Here is a 19,162-nt window from a genome sequence, read left to right on the forward strand (position 1 = left end):
TATTATTGTTTGAATGTTATCTCTGAAAGGTAAATATTGAGTAATCATCTTGCACAAAAAAAAAACTAACTATATCATAAATAAGTTGTATGTGATATTATATATTATTAATGATGATAATAAAGCACAATAATTATTAAATCAGTGGTTAACATTCGAATTCTTAAAATTTCTTTTTTTGTAATTATAATTAACTTTTAGTTTGGATTCTCTTTAAAATTGATTGAATGTTACTATCTCTGTCAGGAAGGTTTTGATTGTAGATTCAAATTAGTTATTAATCATATCATATTCACAAAAACACTATTAGTTTACATCATAAATAAGTTGTATGTGATATTATACATCATTAATGAAAATCATAATGCACAAATAAAAATATTAAATGACTGTAAAAAAATCTTAATTACATCAATTAATTCAGATTCCAATGTTATCATCAAGTAAAAACAAATTCAAACAAGGTAATCTTGTGCTGGAAAGTACAGACTTTGAAAAGAAACAGTAGACTCTGACAAAAAAAAACTGCTACCAGGTAGAGAAAGAGAGAGGAAGTGACCACAACACGTAAAGAAAAAAACTGAAATTTTCTATCTATTTTTTCAAAATTGTTTACTTTCATTATTTCTTCTCACTATATAAATTTTTTCAATTTTCAATTTTTCTTTATTTGTTTATTTTTGTGGATGCAGTGGCCGGAGCTGTCTCTCTTCTTCTTCCTGACAATCTCTTATTCATATCTGAGACCCAAAAGCTGCTTCTGAATCCTCATTCCCCAAAACCAATCACTTCTTTGATTTCTTAAAAAGCTGCTTTTTTCCTTCCTTTAAGGTTGTGTTTTAGATTTCACCCTGTTGGGTTTTTTCATGCTTTTTTTGGGGTTTTGGGTGGTGTTGTGTATGGAAACAGAATTATATGTGGTCCGTTGATGTAAAGTTTTAAGCTTTTTGTTTTTTGACTTTTTGGGTCTGTGTTGTTTTTGTATTCAGAGGAGCTTCTGTTACCAAAACAGAGGCTCTTTTGTTGCTGTTCTGTTTTTGAATTTTCTGCTGCTGATCTTGTTGGAATAGCCCGAGCTTTTCTGAGGCTCGGGGATCTGAATTGTCATGGAGATAGCAAAGGAAAAGCTGCTGCAGACCAGTGGTGCTGTTGTTGCTGCTGCAGATGGAGGAGCTGACCCCAAGTCCTGCTACATGCAGAAGTTCAGGCTCTATGAGACTCGCTCGGTAAATATAATCTTCTTCTTTACTCACCATTGATGCTGTTGTTGGTTGTTGCATTACTCTTACATCTGGATTTGAGTTTTCTTGTGTCTATGCTTCTGCTTGCTTATTGCTTTGAGATGCTGTTTTGTTTGGGTTCAATTTTCTTCTTCTGGGTGTGTAAGGATGACTTTTTTTTCTTCTTCTCTGGGTGGTTTTTCAATTGGGGATTAGATTAGATGCTTCCCTTCCAATCATGAAGGTGGGCTGTATCTGGATTCTCATGCATTACTCTTACTGTTTCTGCTTCTTTGCTTGTTACTTTCAGATACTGTTTTGATTGGGTTCAATTTTCTTCTTCTGGGTGTGTAAAGATTACTTTTTTTTTTCTCTTGGTATTTTTTCAATTGGGATTGGATGCTTCCCTTTCCATCATGAAGGTGGGCTTACTGTTCCAGCTTGGTTTGAATTCTTATAATCCATTTGCTATTGTCATCTGTGTTATTCATGATGCATGTAAATAACATTGTCAAATGATTTTTTCAAAGCAAATAGGTTTTTTATTCTTTTTCCCCATATCTGTTAGGCTTAATTTTGTGTACTGGAGGATCAAACATTTATGATCTAAGCCTTGTTGTTCGCTTTGAGTTTATTGGCACTAAATTCATTGGGCTTCACTGTAAAGCTTCCTGTCTTATCTGTTGTTGGAGGCATTCAACTTTATGCTAATATTTTTCAAAAGTATTTTTTTTTTCAACAAATTCATGCATCTGGTCTTATCTTGCTGACATTTGTTATCAGAATCAGAAGGATGGCCACTCCTTGCTTGTCCTTGTCTTATTTCCCTCTTTTTGGCATGATTCAGTAGCCATGTGAATGCAACTGGAAATCTCAATTAAAATGGGGCCAAGGTCAAAAAAGCAACTGAAATGGTGGATCTGGTTTTCGTGCAGTTGAATTTTCCTAAACCCGCTGCAGTGACAACTGGGATTAAGATCAGACGACTCAGATTTAAGAGGTGGTTGTCCACTTGAGATCAGACTTTTAAATTTGAGCCGTCCAATTTTGATCGGATGGTTACAGAACCAACCAGGACCACAGTGAATTCATGAAAATCCGACTGCAGGGAAGCTTGATCCCTGAAATGGTTGAATTAAACCTTAAGAGAAATATGCAATCAAGTCACAACCTTAAATTTCACTCTATTTGAATCTTTTACAATGGTGTCCTCTCCATTTGTCTCTCTCACTTTCCTTTGTTTGTGTTGGCCATCTCATTTTCAATGAACTTTATTTGTCTCTTGTGTTACCTTAATAGGTATGAGCTATGAGTAATGAGTAATGCGTGTGAAGCTCACCAGCTACTTTTGCAAGTTACACATAAAAGGAACATAAATAACATAGTATATAACATAATATTCTTTCCATTGATAATATGTAGCTTTTAGATTTTTGTGTGATTCTTTCTTTTCTTCTTTTTTGACCTCATGACTCCTAGATTGTAATTTCTCAGGGTTACTAGTTGCATATCTGAAGTTTGGCATTACTTTCAAATGATTTTCAGATTAGAATTGTTTGTTTTATTTCTTTATGAATGGCATTAATTGCCGAGAAGTGCTTTTCCTGTTGAGAACAATTTTCTTTTCTTCTGTCTGCACTCATAATATAGCTATAAAGCCCTATTACTGTGGTCTTACCATTTTCTATGTTCAGAACTTCTATATGATTGGAAGAGACAAAAGCAGAACATTTTGGAGGGTCTTGAAGATTAACAGATTGGAGCCATCTGAATTAAACATCACTGAAGATTCAACTGTGTACTCAGAAGTTGAGTGTTGTGACCTTCTGAGGCGGATACATGAAGGAAACAAGCCAACAGGGGGGCTTAAATTTGTAACAAATTGCTATGGAATCATTGGTATTTTTCTAAGTTCTATATAATAGAGAAGTTGCCATTATTATCACTGTTGTTGTTTCCCACATTATTCATCAGAATAATTCCATCATCTTATGGTATTTCTTTTATGTAGGGTTTATCAAATTTCTTGAGCCATACTACATGCTGCTCATAACAAAACGAAGGAAGATTGGCAAAATATGTGGGCATACAATATATGCTATCTCGAAAAGCGAAATGGTTCCCATTCCACATGCAACTGTGCTATCCAAAATGGCACATTCTAAGAATGAGAACAGGTCTTTAGTCAATTTTGCATGTAATTGTAATGTGTCTGTAGTACATTTAAAGAGACATATGAGAGTAGCATTGAGAACTATACCCTGTCCATTGTACTTGGACAATAATAATGTTATAGATTACGATTTTTTGTTTAAGTTCATTATAATATATAGTGTACACATTCTGTTAGAGCATCATATTTTAATTGTGTTGGATACTATACATTTTAGAGTTTTTTTTTCCTACTTTATATGTTGATTCTCTCTTCTGTGTGTATACACATTGTGGGCTTCATCAGGCTCAACCCTCTCTCATCTTTCTGTGGTACACTCTAATTGTCTCTATTGATACAGAACCAATATTGCTTCTTCTAAGTCTTGGAGTCATGTAATATATAAAGCGGGTACCTTCTTGTTGTTTTCATGTTTTACATTTATTGTTAGTTCATTTCCTGTAAATGTACAGGGGCAATCTTCATTGCTTTTATGATGTAAATGTATCTTTTTGAGACGAGGTACAGGGTTCAAATGAGAGATCAATTTCTTTTCATTTTTAATTGCTTTTGCTTAGAGTTAATGGCTTCATAAATTTTACTTGTGTTCATTTGTTTTCCTTATATTCCTCCATTTATTCTAAATCATCTTATTAATGGGCTTTGCTCTTTCTTCTGTTGTGACATAGATACAAGAAGCTTCTATGCAGTGTGGATCTTACAAAGGACTTCTTTTACAGCTACTCATACAATATCATGCTTAGTCTTCAAAAGAACTTAGCTGGTCATAATATTGGACAATCACTTCATGAAACATTGTTTGTTTGGAACGAGTTCTTAACTCGTGGAATCAGGAATAATATCCAGAATACTTCATGGATAGTTCCCTTAGTATATGGCTTTTTTAAACAGGTACATACAAACTCTTTATTGGTTGATACATATGTTTTTGAGAGATTTATGAAGTGAGTTAACTGATTTGGCTAAAGTAATCTTAGCCTTTGATTGTTTCGTATTTTTGCTTTCTATGTCTAAATGAGGTTAGCCTGACACTTCTTGAAATTAAATTTTCTATTTCTTGTATTTATTAATTTGTACTCGGTCAATAATCATAATAGATGTAACTTCTTATTTTTCTATGGCTGGCATTTTATTTAATAGAGTTAATGTTGCGGTCATTAAACCATAATTTATTAGTGTTTCAGTTGTCTTGTATTTGGAACTCCATGCTTCCAGACCACACACACAGAAGGTTTGAACTTTGAATAACTTAATATAGGACGTTTTCTAACATCTTACGGCGGGTTAATAACCTTCAATGGTTCCTGCTTTGCTAGCTTCAAGCCTTCCCTTGACTTGTGTCAGAAAAAATTCTTAGTATTATGCGTTTTCTGATAAGTTTTGGTGTTTTCTTGTTGAAAAATATTCATTTGATGGTATGGTGCGTAGGTCAAGCTTTCTATATCTGGCATCGAGTTCGACTTCATCCTCATTGCTAGGCGCTCAAGGCATTATGCTGGGACCAGGTTTGTACTTTGTTGAGGTTTTACTGATTTTGTCAAAATTAAAATTACATTCTATTTAACATTTTTGTACTTGTATTCCTCCATATTTTGCATCTATGTATGTTTGCGTGCATCTATGTATGTTTGCGCGTATACATAGCATTTTATGTTAATATTTTGAGCTTCTAGTTGAGGTATGGCTCACGGCTGCCATTCTCTACTGCTTTTTCTCTCCAAACACTTCAGTCCATAAACAGAATGATTTCTGACCATGACATATTCCCCTTTTCCTTATGAATTTCTTCTCATTGTTTATTTAATGTTTCTAAGACACGTTACTGGTTTCTTGATCATGCTGTGCAGATATTTGAAACGGGGTGTCAATGAAAAGGGTAGAGTAGCTAATGATGTTGAGACAGAGCAGATAGTCTTTGCAGATGCTCATGATGGATCCCCAATGCAAATAAGCTCTGTGGTACAGATCCGGGGTTCAATCCCTCTGTTCTGGTCTCAGGAAGCCTCTCCATTGAATATAAAACCTGACATTATATGTATGATATGCAAACTACTTTCCTTTTGTTTCTTACTTATTCTGTAATTTATGCTTATTGCTCATCTTGGTTCTTTTTCTCCAGTATCAAGGAAGGACTCTAGTTTTGAAGCCACAAGACTTCATTTTGAAAACCTTGTCAAGAGATATGGAAGTCCAATTATTATATTGAACTTGATTAAGGTGAGTTTTACTGACATGTAAGCAAACCACTGGGGATGCTTGATTTCTTTGTCTCATGTGTAAACTAAAAGTTTTTCTACCTTTGATATTCTTTTATCTTCTCTGTTTAAGACGCGTGAGAAGAAGCCTCGAGAAACTATTCTGCGAGCTGAGTTTGCTAATGCTGTGAGGTCTATTAATAAAAGTTTGAAGGGGGAAAATCGCTTGAGGTTCCTTCATTGGGATCTGCATCGGCACTCAAGAAAGTAAGTTGTTCTTCTCTTTTTGGTCCAAACACCACTTTTTTTTTCTTGGATGTTTTTCTGACATTTATTAGACCAATCGCCTTTAACAGCAAATCTACCAATGTGTTGGGACAACTGGGAAAAGTGGCTGCATATGCATTGAAGCTAACTGGCATCTTCTACTGTCCAGTGACACCGAGTTTGAAGCAGGATGGATTATTCCAATATTCTTACTCTGAGTAAGTACCATAATAGCACATTTCGGCCCTCTTTGCTGTTGTACTAATTAGGCAAGTTGAAATGTTGATTATTTTACAATTGCTGATGCGATTGTCTATTGATTAATTTTTGTATGTTTAGATAGTTTATTACATTATTTACATTGTATTAAGGTATACCAGCAATGTTATCTGCTTGTTCATTATAATGGTAACCATTGCTTTTGCCTTGAAGTACTTGCTAATGATTTTATTTCCACATACTAAGTGTACCAGAAACTTATGTTGTTAGGTGAATATTCACTATTTTTTAAATAAAAATCTTAACATGCTCCATCACGCAAGAGCATTTTGCGCTTGAAGCACAAGCAATGCACAGTCGCACCATACTGTGATTATATTGAGCTCTTAACCACTGGGGCATGGAGGTTTTGATACCATGTTACGAATTACTCTTCCAAAAGCTTGAGCTATTGAGTAAAGACTCATTAATGGTTTTTTTTTTTCATCTAACATTTATTCATCAGCTTTTTTTTTTAATGTAATGCAGGAATAACAAAGTCATTGATCACTCTGTCACAGAACAAGCTAGGACTGACAAGGATAATATTGATGAGCAGACAGAAACTGGCAATTATCACTATAGTGGCAGTGAGAACAAAGATTACAGCGTCAAACCCCAGATGCTTCAAGCAGGGGTCTTGAGGACTAATTGCATAGATTGTTTAGATCGTACCAATGTTGCACAATATGCTTATGGACTAGCTGCTCTTGGACGTCAGCTACAAGCTCTAGGATTTGTCGAATCTCCTTATATTGATCTCGATAATCCTCTGGCAAGGGAGCTAATGACAGTATATGAGTCCATGGGCGACAAATTAGCCTTTCAATATGGTGGCTCTGCAGCACACAATAAGGTAATCTTTTTACCCTTTGTAGTTTGAACTAATTGCATAGATTGTTTTAAGGTTTTGGCTAATTATATGGATGCAGTTATTTTTGCTTTTTTTTTTTTTGCATACGGCAGTTTCCTAGTCGATGAAGATTTTTCATTTATCGTACACATTAATTCACATGCCAATAATACAAGCTGGGAGCCTTGGACACCTATTTTTGTTACACATGTTTTATGCTGTTTCTATGAGTGTAGATATCCGATATCCAAGTGTTTTCTTGATTAACTTACTTTAAATAGATGATCATAGTTTTCCTTGAATGTTGGAGTGGAAATCTAAATTTGCCTCTTTACTTTTCCTATTTTTCTTCCATAGAAGTTTTATCTGATTACTACTCATTCATATTCAGATATTTTCTGAAAGAAGAGGTCAGTGGAAGGCAGCAGCACAATCCCAGGAACTTATTCGAACCCTCCAGCGTTATTACAACAACACATATTTGGATGGTGATAAACAAAAAGCAATTAATATGTAAGTCAAATAAACCTTTTTTTGTTATTATATATGCATAAATTCTTCCCACGGTAATATGAATGTATGATTTAAACCGACACAAGTTATTTGTTTAAGGTGGAATGTATTAGTTTATTGTTGTGTTTGATTATTTTTTTCCCAGGTTCTTGGGGCATTTTCAGCCACAGCAGGGAAAACCGGCACTGTGGGAGCTAGACTCAGATCAGCATTACTCTGCTGGGAGTCATAGCTCATATTTATCTGAGGACAATGTCAGGTATATTTGAATTATTCAGTTGAACAAATTTTTGGTACTGAAAGCATTCCTTGTCTTTTTACTCACTCTATTCTCAACTCTAGATTCTACTCTATTGACTTAAGATCCATGTAAGGATAATATTATTGATTGAATCTCACATTCATCCTCCTTGTTTGAGGATGAAAGCAAATAAATATTATCTGTAACTTGTGGATTTTATTCATTGAATCATACTCTCTAAAACATGTCTTACATCATCTGAAGTTTGACAAGGCTAATCCCTTATTTTGCAGACCAACTATTAAAAGATCGCTTTCAGATGGAAACTTTCTCGATGAAAGTGACACTACAATTAGGAACCTGAATGTTGCAGATTATCAGAACTCATCTGAAAACCCTGATAAGTGCGGTCTTTTGGAGTCTAATTCAGACACCTTTACTGGTGGAAGTTCTATTTCTCATTGCAGGTATGATTCATTCGCATCTTGCATGTTGCAAACTCTGGTACCTACTTGTATATACTGGGAGTAGGGGAATACAACTTTTTCAATTTCTAAAAGAAACTTCATTCTGAAATTAAGCAAAGTAATGTGAAGGGAATATAGAGGAGAACTGGTATGGCACTGTAGTAATGAAATTCATTGGTGTTGCATAGTGTACTAGTGTGATCCATAGTTTGACCTGATATGATTTTATTCATGCCATCCAAATCTTTTGATGATCGTGTGTTACCAATATCGTACAGGCAAATATATGGAGGAATGGCCATGAACCAAGATGGTGAAATTGATCACATTTGTAATGATGAACATGGAGATGCATGTGACTGCTCCAATTTCCTTGATGTGGACTGGCTTTCATCTTCTGGAAATTCTTGCGAAGAGGAATTACTAGAAAGGTAGTTATAAAATTTTGATTCATAATCTTATGCCGTGCCATCATTTTGTCTCTTCTCTCAAAGTTCATGTTTTAAAAGTACAGACTTTCTTCATGCTTTCCTCAAATATTGATCATAGGTAGAGAGGCATATATTGAGTTTTGGGTTAGAGAATGAGAAGAATGCTTTTATCATAGCACAAGCACATTTCAAATTTTCAATTAAGTTGGAAGATCCATGAATTAAAAAATTGATGAGGACTGAGAACTAAAATTCTGTTAGCTTTTTTGTTTATGCAATACTCAGATCTCATGCAAATACGGGAAGAAATAGTTTGACTTTGGAAGAGATAATAAAGATAGAGGGAAAGCAATTTAACCAGAGCTTAGCAAGCACGCCTAGGTATATCTGGAAACCTTCACTGAACTCCTTCTGTTAGCATATTAGTTAAAAGATTTTTTCTGCCTTGAAAGTTTGTCAAAATTGTAGTAAAATGTTAGTCTGTGTTAATGTGTTCTCTGCTGAAGTGAATCCTCATGTAAAATTAGGAGTGTGATTTTCACTTTTGGAGCATTTAAGTGAATGTGGAAGGGGCTAAGAGGCTTTTTTTCTTTCTCAGTATAACTATTTGGCCAAGGTTTATAAGTTGTGTTATATATCTGCATGTCATTGTTGAGTAACTTAAGTAGCTTAATGTTATGAGTTGGAAATTGGCTTGCAATTTTCAAGCTGGTGACTGATGCCAATATTGGTGATGTTACAGGTCAGCCAGCATCTCCTCAGATAATATTGAGAGTGAACTAGTTACTGAGGCATCTGCAAGTGGATCTTTATCTAGCGTGAAGGTCAGTATATGTTGTTAGTTTTAGAATATCATAGTTTGCTTTGATTGAAGAAATATAGCAAATAGCTTCTTGAACATTCCGATTAAGCTACATTGGACTATTTCTGGATTTCTTTTTTAGGGCAGGCCTATTTATTTCTGGAAAATCTACTTAATAATGCAAATTTATTGGCAAGATATTGAAAATTTTCCGGGGATCTATATTTGGTTGTTCTGTGTTCTGCAGGCTTCAGCATTAAGTACTTCAGAATCCAATAGTAGATGCATAATGGTTTTCCATAGTGTAATTTGATCTACATCCTATGTCTATTTAGAACTGTTTCACCTTTTCATCCAAAAGGATAAAACTTAGGTACAGTACTATAGGCACTGATACTATAGACACTGTTTGTGCTGTTGTCGAATAAAAAACTCGCCCACCCACTTTCTTATAATTCATTAATCTAATAACTTCCCTTAATTTTCCATATTTTAACATTACGTTTAATGTTATAATTAAACAACCTATGGAACTGTACCTTTCATGTAGTTGTTATCAATACCATGGTAAAATACTTCTAATGACAGTTGATTAATTAAAACTAAATCCCTTTTCTTTCAGGGGAAGCAGCAAAGTGGAACAGAACTGAACAACAAAGATGTCAAGTACCCTGAAAGCTTTGAACGTTGGGTAACTCATGGAGAGTTACTCTTTGTTTGAGGCTAGTGAATATCTCTTCTTTACCCATACCACCCATTCCGAAGGATGTGGGTTCTTCCTGACTTGCTGTACAGGAATAAAAGTGGCAGCCGCAGTAGCAGCAGCTGATTTTTGTTCAAGAGTTACTACAATGACATCATTTGGGAGGTAATGATGATAGATGTCAAATAGTTAATTTAACCTTTGTGCCTCCCCAAGTAGGTACAACATTATTAAAACAATACTAAAACTATCATTCATGTATATAATTTTCATTTAGAAAATTAAGAAAATTCATAGCTGGCGCTCAGATTACAACTCATTTGACTTTGACCGTTCAATTATCAGTACTTTAAAACATTTTTTTTTGTTACCTGGGTTTTTCTATTGTTGACTCTTCTCTGCCGTCTAGCTTAGACAATATTCTCGTTCTTTTTAAATGAATTTTAAATTAACTCAGTTGATTTAATTAATTAATCTAGAAAAGAAAAATCTTTATTTGCTAAGGTTGACAATGGTTTGGGGTTAACGCGTATACAAAAATACAAAAAAAACGCGTTACAGTGTTCATAAAAAAACGCGTTACGGCTGTTGATTCAAACAAATATGTGTTTTCAAATATCGAAAACACATCTTAATAAGCGTGTTTTTCTGTGTACATCACATATAAGTTTGTTAAATGTGTCCTATCTAGTTAGAGTATTTTGGTGTCAAGTAAAGATGATGGGTTTTCAAATTTTGAAAAATATTTTTATAAAAATGTGTTTTGAAAAAAATGTTATAGATATTTTTCCAATAAGAAAATATATATTTACAGTTTATCCATTTTGAAATAATATATTTATATTATATTTATTTTAGTAATTTTATCAAAAAGTGCTTTCACCTCATTTTATCCAATTAACATTCATTATTTGAACTTATTTTTTACACATAATTCTCAAATAAACTAAACTGACCCAATGAATTTTTTTGTTTGTTTCTTTAATCTTTGTTGGCTGCTTCATTCGCTAGTGTCATAATTTGAGTAAAATTGGTGATTATTTAGCTGAAGTTTGAGTTGAGAATTTTAAAAACTTGTTCGTAACACAATTTCAAAAATTATTTTTGAAAATAGTTTTTTTTTCAGCTTTTAAAATTAAAATTTCATAACACCTTAGAAATGTTTGTTATTAGTTATTAAATTACCGTTTTTTAAACAGTTTTTTTCCCTTCTTTTATTTTAAAAACCAGTTTTTAAATACAAATTCTAAAAATAGTTTTTAAATATAAAAAACTAAAAATGCAATTAAATAAGTTGTTTTTTAGTTATGAAGTCGGAGCTTGTAGGAGTGTTTTTTCGACAAATAAATACACGAGCAATCTATGTTTTGATGACCCTAGCGGGGCTGCTTCAGGCATCAATGGCAGATGAGGTAGTGATAGTGCATTTCAATCAATTCCCCTCACTTCACGGGAAATCTCAGAGGTTGGGGGAACTGAGGGTGTAGATGATGGTTGTTGTTTGGGCTTTATGGATGCTAATGAATGCTATCATATTTAATGATGGGGAACTGTATAAGGATCCTATTGTGGATTTAATTCAGATGCGCTCCTAGCATTGGATTAAGGCAAAGACGGGAGGTTTTCAGAACTTTGTTTGAATAGAAGACAAATCCAGTTCCTTGTTTATCAATTCGGTAATTTTGGACGGGGAGTTTGAATCTTATAGGGCTTGGTCATGTTTGGTGGTTCTTTGGTCTTGGCCTCATTTATTGGTTGTGTTTTAGTGGGGGGTCATTGACCATGTTATTTGCCTGTCTTTGATCTTCTAGTCTTTTCTTCTTTTTTTTCTTTTTTTTTCTTCCTTTCTTGTATTTCGGGTTAGCACCCCTTCTAGTAAGGTTAAATACAATTCTTTGACTTATAAAAAAAACACAAGCAATCTACTATTGAATTTAAATTCTTTTTGGATTTTTTGGGAAAATATATTCGAACTATACAAATGGTAGGAATTTTCGCATAAGTTTGAAGAACTTGAAGGATTTGAATAGAATTTAGAAATAAAAGTAATATTACACGGAAGTAAAGGAAAATGGTAAATTACAACATAGAAGTTGCATTGAAATAAAATGGCAATCACATACTCTACTTGTCTCATTTGCTTGTTTATCACCCATGTTGAATGTTTAAGTTTGTGAGATTGTTTTAGCTAAGCAACCTTTTTTTACAACAGGATCAACGTTTGCTATTTATAGCTTAAGCCTACAAACTGAATTACTCCAATGGTAACATGACCACATCCCGACATGTGTCCTGAAACTTAACCAACATCTTATTTGTCTTGTGTCCTTCGACCAACATATTCAATGTCTTTCATGTGTTTTGCAATCGAGTTTTCCCGCTCCAAATAACTCTTATCTTAAATTCATTTAATAAATGTCTGAAGGTTTTCTTTATAAATATATTTTCTGGAAAATCTCAGCTACTCGTCCCCTTTTAGGTTAAAGACAAGAATCATGCTTGGTTTCATATGACTATTTTCCATTTACTCCTTAGGAAAAAATATTTGCTTTTAGGGAAACTGGCAATATGAAGATTCTGGAAAATCCCTCTAGAGTTTTTCTATCGAGTCCTCCAATTGATAGTACAAACCTTGGTTAAATAGGATCATAAAGTTTAAAGCCAAACAATGGAAAAAGTTAGATATTGGAAATTAAAGTTATTTCAATATTTGTATTTTTATAATTTATAAATGTAAAAATACTAATTTTAATAATATTTCATAATTTCATTTTTTATTTATCAAATGCTAGTGACGTATGAGATAAGCGTGTGGGCACAAAGTACACATACAATTTGTAGTATTACAAAACAATATATTACTTTTAAAAAATTGAATATATATCACAATTATTCCATACAAATTTAATTTTTATACTATAAATTAATTCCTTTCATTTCTTATTATTTATATTATATCTTATTATTATTCAATTTATCTCAAAATCAAAATAGGACAAATTTTGTACATACTAGATTGAACTATTTTAGGAAACTTGCATGCCTCGGGATTTATTCTATTATAGTTTAGTTTTCAGTATTTTAAAACTGTTTTACAAAAGAAAAGAAGAAGAAAAACTGTTTGAATGATATAATTTTCAACATCAAGAAACTATAACTTGAAAACAAAAGAGAAATAGAAAACTCACATTTTAATTTGAAAAAACTGAAAATATTAACTTTTATCAAAAATAAAAATAGGTAATGACAACATTGTTTTATTTTTCAATCAATCCAGCCCTCAATATCTTGTTAATTGTTTTCTATCACATTTAATGACAAACTATGAATGATCTCACAAGACCAAGGCTTATACAAAAAAAAAATCTCACAAGACCAAGTAATGACAACTTAACCATTTCTTTGCAAACTGAGGTGAGAACACTTATGCTTACATCTTGCATATATAAGAGGCTTAGAAAAATATGTGCTGAAAAAACTTAACTGTACATGATATTATTTGAGAAAAATACAACGACCAAGGGAATGCCAAGATGGAAATCAGATCTCGCTCAAAGTTCAGGGACGGTTTTCACGTGTATCCCAAAATAAAATCTGAGGAAACAGTGCAACTATGAATCAATGTTAGTTGAATGTTATTTGGATAAACACTTTGCGACGGGCGGTGATGATCAATTGCGATTTGAAGAAATCCAACAAGCAATGATTCTGAGATAGAATACGACAAACGGTGAGAGTAAGTGTGTGCAAGTACAGAGCAAAGCTAAGTAGCAAACTAATGGAGCTGGCAAAATTGCAAGCGTTGACAATGGTGGATGGTGGGCGACGCAAGAGATGACTTTGAGTGATGTGAAGACATGTTAAAGGAGAAAAAAACGTTCAGAACAGGGGTGGATCCAAGACCAGAATGAAATCCAGTTTAACTTGCAATTTACTCCCTTCGTTCCTATATATAAGTCACAAATAACTAATTCTCTTAGATTAAGAAAATTAGTTACTAGTAATAAATTTGTAAAAAAAACGATTTACTTTTCTATATTACTCTTATTTACTTTCCTATGATTTTCTCTCTCCAAGTTAATACTCATCCGGTCCTATTTATAAGCAACAAAAAAAAAATTCACATAGTTTAAGAAATGTAGTTAAACTAGATAAAATGCATTAAATTTGTCTTAAATCAAAATAAACTTCCAAAATTACCCTTTGTTATTAGTGTTGGAAAGTGGGAAAGAGAGAGAATAATTAATGAGACACATTTTACAAGTTAGAATTAATAAGGGCATCATTGAAAAAAATTAATTAATATAGCTCAAAGTTTCATTTGGTTCTTATAAAAAGGACCAAGATTTTTCTTCTCTTTCATGCTTATAAATAGGACCGGAGGGAGTACTTCTAAAGTTTATCATCTCTTTCATATTAAATATGAGGGTGAACTTGGAAAAAATTATTTAATGCTTCCTAGATATTAGAAAGTGACTTATATTTTATAACAAATTTTTTTCAAAAAATGTGACTTATAATATAGGAAACGGAGTACATCTTTACAACCGCTTTTAAAAAACTTGACAATCATAACAATTGAAAACTGAACAGTTTTGGTTTTTTTTTTTAATTTCCAATCTTGAAAACAGGAAAGTTTTGAAAACTACAATCAAATAAACCCTTAATCTCTTGTTAGTTATTTTTAATGCCATTTAGTGCAACACAACTTAGCCATTTCTGTGCAAACTGAAGTAAGAACACTTTTGCTCACAACTAGCATGTATAAGAGGATCAGAAAAATTAGTGCTGAAAAACATAACTATAAACAATATTATTCGAGAAATGTATAATGACAAAGGGCAAGCAAAGTTGGGAAAAAAACTGAATAAACGGTGTTACTCTGAATCAAAGTTAATTAAATGTTATTTAGATAAACACTTACGGACGAGGAACACGTTTCATCAGTCTTTTAATAAACTTCAACAAATTGGCATTTGTTAGTCATATGTATGTAACATCAAATTATAAGCAGTCCCTCATAGATCGCCATTGAGAGACTTCCCGACTACCACGAGTCGTTTTAAGTATAACAAATGTAACATCAAATTATAAGCAGTATAGAAACAATCACTGCAACACCTTCACGAATTATGACGGCATAAACAATAAAACTAAATTTTGAGCAAATTATGACACCTCGTTAACAGTATTCTCAAACTAGAAATAAAGAAAAAGTTCCTTTGCTACCAACAAAACTGATCCAGATTCTACTTAGAGGATACGTAAAAAGGGAAAAATAAATTGCAGATTGAACAACATCATACTATCAAAAAAACACTAGTTTAATCCCAGCCGGTTGCTGGCACATCAACTGGAGTAGGAATTTGTTGTGGTGGTGGAGGAGCAACAGCTTCACCCCAGTCTCCGGCTCCTGCAACTTCAAGATGAACTTTGGATAAATAAAAGATGATACATAATTTGGAACAAAATTAACTAAAATAAAAGCACACATCCTGCAATAACTTTATCCACTGTTCAAGAGGATGCAAGCAGAAAGTAGGAAACCAATTTAGCAAATGCCAACGACAGTTCTCAACAAATCAGAAATAACAGCAAAATCAAAATGATAGCTTATATACTGCACCAAAATTATAGTTAAGTATTCCAGATTTGTTGAAAAAAATCACATACCAGCTTCGGGAGCTGCTGCCCAACCAGGAGCTGCGGCAATAGGTGCAGCGCTTTCGGCCCACGGTTGATCAATTGCGGCTGGCCACTGGCCATCAGCAGCAATAGCACCGGCATTGTACTCTGGAAGGGCATAGTCGGGTACAGGAGCTTCATCCTCCTCTTGCGTCTTGGCCTCCTCAGGTTCTCTATAGAAGAACAAATCCACCTGCATCAAACAATATCAGAGACTTACAACTTAAGAAAACCAGCCAACCCATGCGTCAACTTCACATCACCGAATCTAAAGACAGAAAACACATAAATAAAAGCAAGGGAAAAACTTTTACCATGACATCCCACTTAAGACCAGGGCGAATAGTACCACGCATCTGCAACACCATCCTAGCCAAAAGCCAAAAGAGACAACCTATGCTGTGTTTCCCCTTGTTGTTAGCAGGAATTCCAATGTCAACATGTCCCATTGGGGAATCAGTATCACAGAAAGCAATTGTTGGAATGTTTCCAAGAGCAGCTTCCTTAATGGGCTGCACACAAACCAATACCAAAAAAACAATGAAGGCAAAGCAGGCCTAAAATTGAACACATAATCTAACATTATGTTAACAACCCATAAAGGTAGAGCTAGAATCTATAAAGTAACCTATCAAATCCTAAATTCTAATCACACTCAATTAATGTATGACAATTAAAATGCAATTTTTTATTTAAATAAATTATGTATCCTTAATTCATAGGATAATGCTAGAATGAAAAATTGAGAAAAGGGTAATGCAATAACCTGGTGATCTGTTCTTGGATCGGTGAGAATGAGAAGGCGAGGCTCGCTGAAGGAAGTCTGAAGCTGATTGGTGAAGGTACCGGGGGTATGCCTTCCAGCAATGGCGTGAGCACCAGTGTACTGAGCGAATTTGAGAACTGCTCTCTGCCCATAAGGCCTAGCAGACTGAACAATGATGTCCTGGGGATTCTCAATGGCAACGATGACCCTAGCAGCGAGATGAAGCTTCTCCCATGTCTTCCCAAGATTTATAATGTAAATACCTGAGAATCAGCAAAACCCATTAACATAAATCCATTTTGAAACCAAAATGTAGAGAAATTGAGGAGGGGGGGGGGGGTTACCATCGTTGCGGCGCTTGAAGATGTAGCGCTCCATCTGGAAATCGCAGTTCTTGGTGCCGAGATGGACGTCGGCTGCCAACATCAACTGGATGTCGGATTCCTTCTGTGAGAGCTGGCGCGGCGGCGCTGGGGCGGCGTTGGTGGTGGTCGCCATGTTTACCCTAATGGATCGCACCGAGAGAGTGAAGGGGAGTGTGGCAGGTTAGGGATTTAGGGAGAAGCTGCGCCCTCAGTTCATTTCTAATATAGCAGAAACCCTAATTCACTTGCTAAATGACATTCTTGTCCCTGTCTTTCTGGGCTTTTTGTTTTCACTCTGCTAAGACCATTCACAGGCTTTGTGGGTTGTATTTACAAGCCCACACGTATTTATATGTCTATTTGTATGAAAGAATTCACTGACAAAAAAAAAATGTATGAAAGAATTCTTCTTCGTCCAAAAAAACAAAAATTCTTGACCTTGTTATCAAAAAAATCTTGACGAAAAAAAATGTATAAAAGGATTTGTCCATGACGGAGAAAATAACTCGTCGCGACTAAGGTCGATCAGTCTCACAACAACCCAATAAGTAATGAACACGCAAGCAATGTAGAGCCAACCTTGTGCTCATAAGGCTTCATATTATAAACAGATCTTGAACCTATAAATACAGGTGTGATCATTCATTTATTTAACACTTAACTCATTTACTAAACTATTAATTCTTCTAAAACTCTTATATTCTCTCCTAGGGCTCACTCACTTGAGAGTCGATGTTCTTCTACAGGTTAACCCACTATTGTGATCACGCGCCTCAACCACCCTGATTAAATTGAGTTAGGCCACACGCCACCAATAAAGATGAAGAAAACTTCATAGTCTCATTCACATAAGAACAACATGCATGCTCTTGAGCTCCATGATGAGCAATTTTCCTGCCTTATCCTTAATCTTCAAACAGGACAACCTCGTGAAATATGTCCATAATTGTCACAAATAGTGCAAATACGATGAGGCGATGAATTCTCTCACACTCCACATTGTATTAGAAGTCCTTCAGCCTTACCTTACCCACCATTGACTGACTCGCGTTTATTTCAACACAAACCTGCATGAAACGCCCCTAGTGATAACACAACACCCAGTTTAATTGGAGTACCAATCGTCGTTGCCATGGACAAACAAATACTTTCACCATCATATAAAAAATTGACCACAGTGAGTTGAACCATGGCTCTTTGACTATACTTTACCCACCACAGGCTGACTCAAATCTATTTCAACACGAACCTGCACAAAACACTATCTCCTCATACCCTTAATGTTAGCATCCACCTTTATTGGAGGATCAGTCGTCGTTGACATGCCCAAACAAATACTTTCATCATAATAAAACAAACTAAACCCCAAGACTCAAACAAAAATAAGGGTCTTATCAACCTGATCCACCAACAAGAGGAAGTATGGTGTCCAAGACCAATCAATAAGGTAACGGTCAAAGATGAGCCATGGTATTTCCTCCATTACCTTCAAACAGTCCTTTTAGACATCGATATTCACCATATTCGATGTCAATGAGATAAAAACAACCGCCAACATCCAAAATCTTCATAATCAGTCTTTCATCATACGAAAATCAATATTGTTAGCCAACAACTTGATAACAATTGCATCTTGCCAAAGTATAGACAATACCTTTTAGACATAATTTGCTATGTGAACCTTAGTTCTCTATTGACACTTAAAAAACATGTAACGACTAGTATGTTAGCTGAAGTGTTTCACCCGCTAGGGATGACAATTGGTAGGGTTTGGGTAGGGTACTATAGTACCCATCCCCGGACCCGTGTTTTCAAAAGATACTCGTACCCGTCCTCATACCCGCGTGGGTAGCAATTTTAATGCCCGTCCCCGTACTCTCTGGGTACCTATATGCCCGTACCCGTGCCCATTACCCTCAATTTAGTTAACGAAAATATAATTTTCATTATCCAAAAGAAAATAATATATAACTACTATTATAAAATAAAGAGCATTAATTAAAAATACAAAAGACTATCCAAATATTTAATAAGTAAAACCATTCATTTTTAAAAGAGTAACTTAGAAACTTACAACTCTAATTTAGTTTGTTGATATATATACTAGTACTTTGGACCCGTGCGATGCACGGGGAATCTTCTTTTTTTGTTTATTGCGGGAAGTTTTTTTAAGAAAATTGTGTTAGTTTTATTATGTTTATTCAAATAATTATATAAGACACT

At 34.3% G+C, this 19,162-nt stretch overlaps 2 protein-coding genes across 3 annotated transcripts; one reads left to right on the top strand and one right to left on the bottom strand.

The window, feature by feature from the left end:
* The first annotated feature begins 649 nt into the window (after positions 1 to 649).
* LOC130746408 (phosphoinositide phosphatase SAC2-like) lies at positions 650 to 10,494 on the top strand. Its single transcript, XM_057599025.1, has 17 exons — positions 650 to 1,226; positions 2,915 to 3,119; positions 3,232 to 3,397; positions 4,062 to 4,284; positions 4,822 to 4,898; positions 5,241 to 5,428; positions 5,513 to 5,610; positions 5,722 to 5,855; positions 5,945 to 6,073; positions 6,603 to 6,969; positions 7,358 to 7,479; positions 7,625 to 7,738; positions 8,014 to 8,187; positions 8,466 to 8,618; positions 8,904 to 8,999; positions 9,361 to 9,442; positions 10,043 to 10,494. The coding sequence occupies exons 1-17, from the start codon at positions 1,107 to 1,109 to the stop codon at positions 10,139 to 10,141; spliced, it is 2,547 nt and encodes an 848-aa protein (XP_057455008.1). The 5' UTR covers positions 650 to 1,106; the 3' UTR covers positions 10,142 to 10,494.
* A 4,751-nt stretch (positions 10,495 to 15,245) lies between these two features.
* On the bottom strand, positions 15,246 to 17,158 carry LOC130746409 (40S ribosomal protein SA). Of its 2 annotated transcripts, none has more exons than XM_057599027.1 (5): positions 16,919 to 17,158; positions 16,575 to 16,837; positions 16,123 to 16,320; positions 15,797 to 16,001; positions 15,246 to 15,536 (listed from the first exon to the last, which is right to left on the bottom strand). In XM_057599027.1, the coding sequence occupies exons 1-5, from the start codon at positions 17,070 to 17,072 to the stop codon at positions 15,448 to 15,450; spliced, it is 909 nt and encodes a 302-aa protein (XP_057455010.1). In that variant the 5' UTR covers positions 17,073 to 17,158; the 3' UTR covers positions 15,246 to 15,447. The 2 variants fall into 2 exon arrangements, with proteins under 2 accessions (XP_057455010.1, XP_057455009.1); XM_057599026.1 differs by having other exon boundaries at positions 15,246 to 15,542.
* Positions 17,159 to 19,162: the final 2,004 nt, after the last annotated feature.

This window comes from Lotus japonicus, chromosome 3 (genome assembly GCF_012489685.1).
Source record: "Lotus japonicus ecotype B-129 chromosome 3, LjGifu_v1.2".
Classification (NCBI taxonomy): domain Eukaryota; kingdom Viridiplantae; phylum Streptophyta; class Magnoliopsida; order Fabales; family Fabaceae; genus Lotus; species Lotus japonicus.

Bases quoted from the DNA above. Each gene is read 5' to 3' on its own strand.
- LOC130746408 (XM_057599025.1), top strand. From the start codon at position 1,107: ATGGAGATAGCAAAGGAAAAGCTGCTGCAGACCAGTGGTGCTGTTGTT. The intron at 5,856-5,944 runs GTAAGTTGTTCT...CGCCTTTAACAG, and splicing joins CTGCATCGGCACTCAAGAAA to CAAATCTACCAATGTGTTGG. The intron at 8,188-8,465 runs GTATGATTCATT...AATATCGTACAG, and splicing joins AGTTCTATTTCTCATTGCAG to GCAAATATATGGAGGAATGG.
- LOC130746409 (XM_057599026.1), bottom strand. From the start codon at position 17,072: ATGGCGACCACCACCAACGCCGCCCCAGCGCCGCCGCGCCAGCTCTCA. The intron at 16,321-16,574 runs GTTATTGCATTA...GTTTGTGTGCAG, and splicing joins ATCCAAGAACAGATCACCAG to CCCATTAAGGAAGCTGCTCT. The intron at 16,002-16,122 runs GTAAAAGTTTTT...TGTTTGATGCAG, and splicing joins GTCTTAAGTGGGATGTCATG to GTGGATTTGTTCTTCTATAG.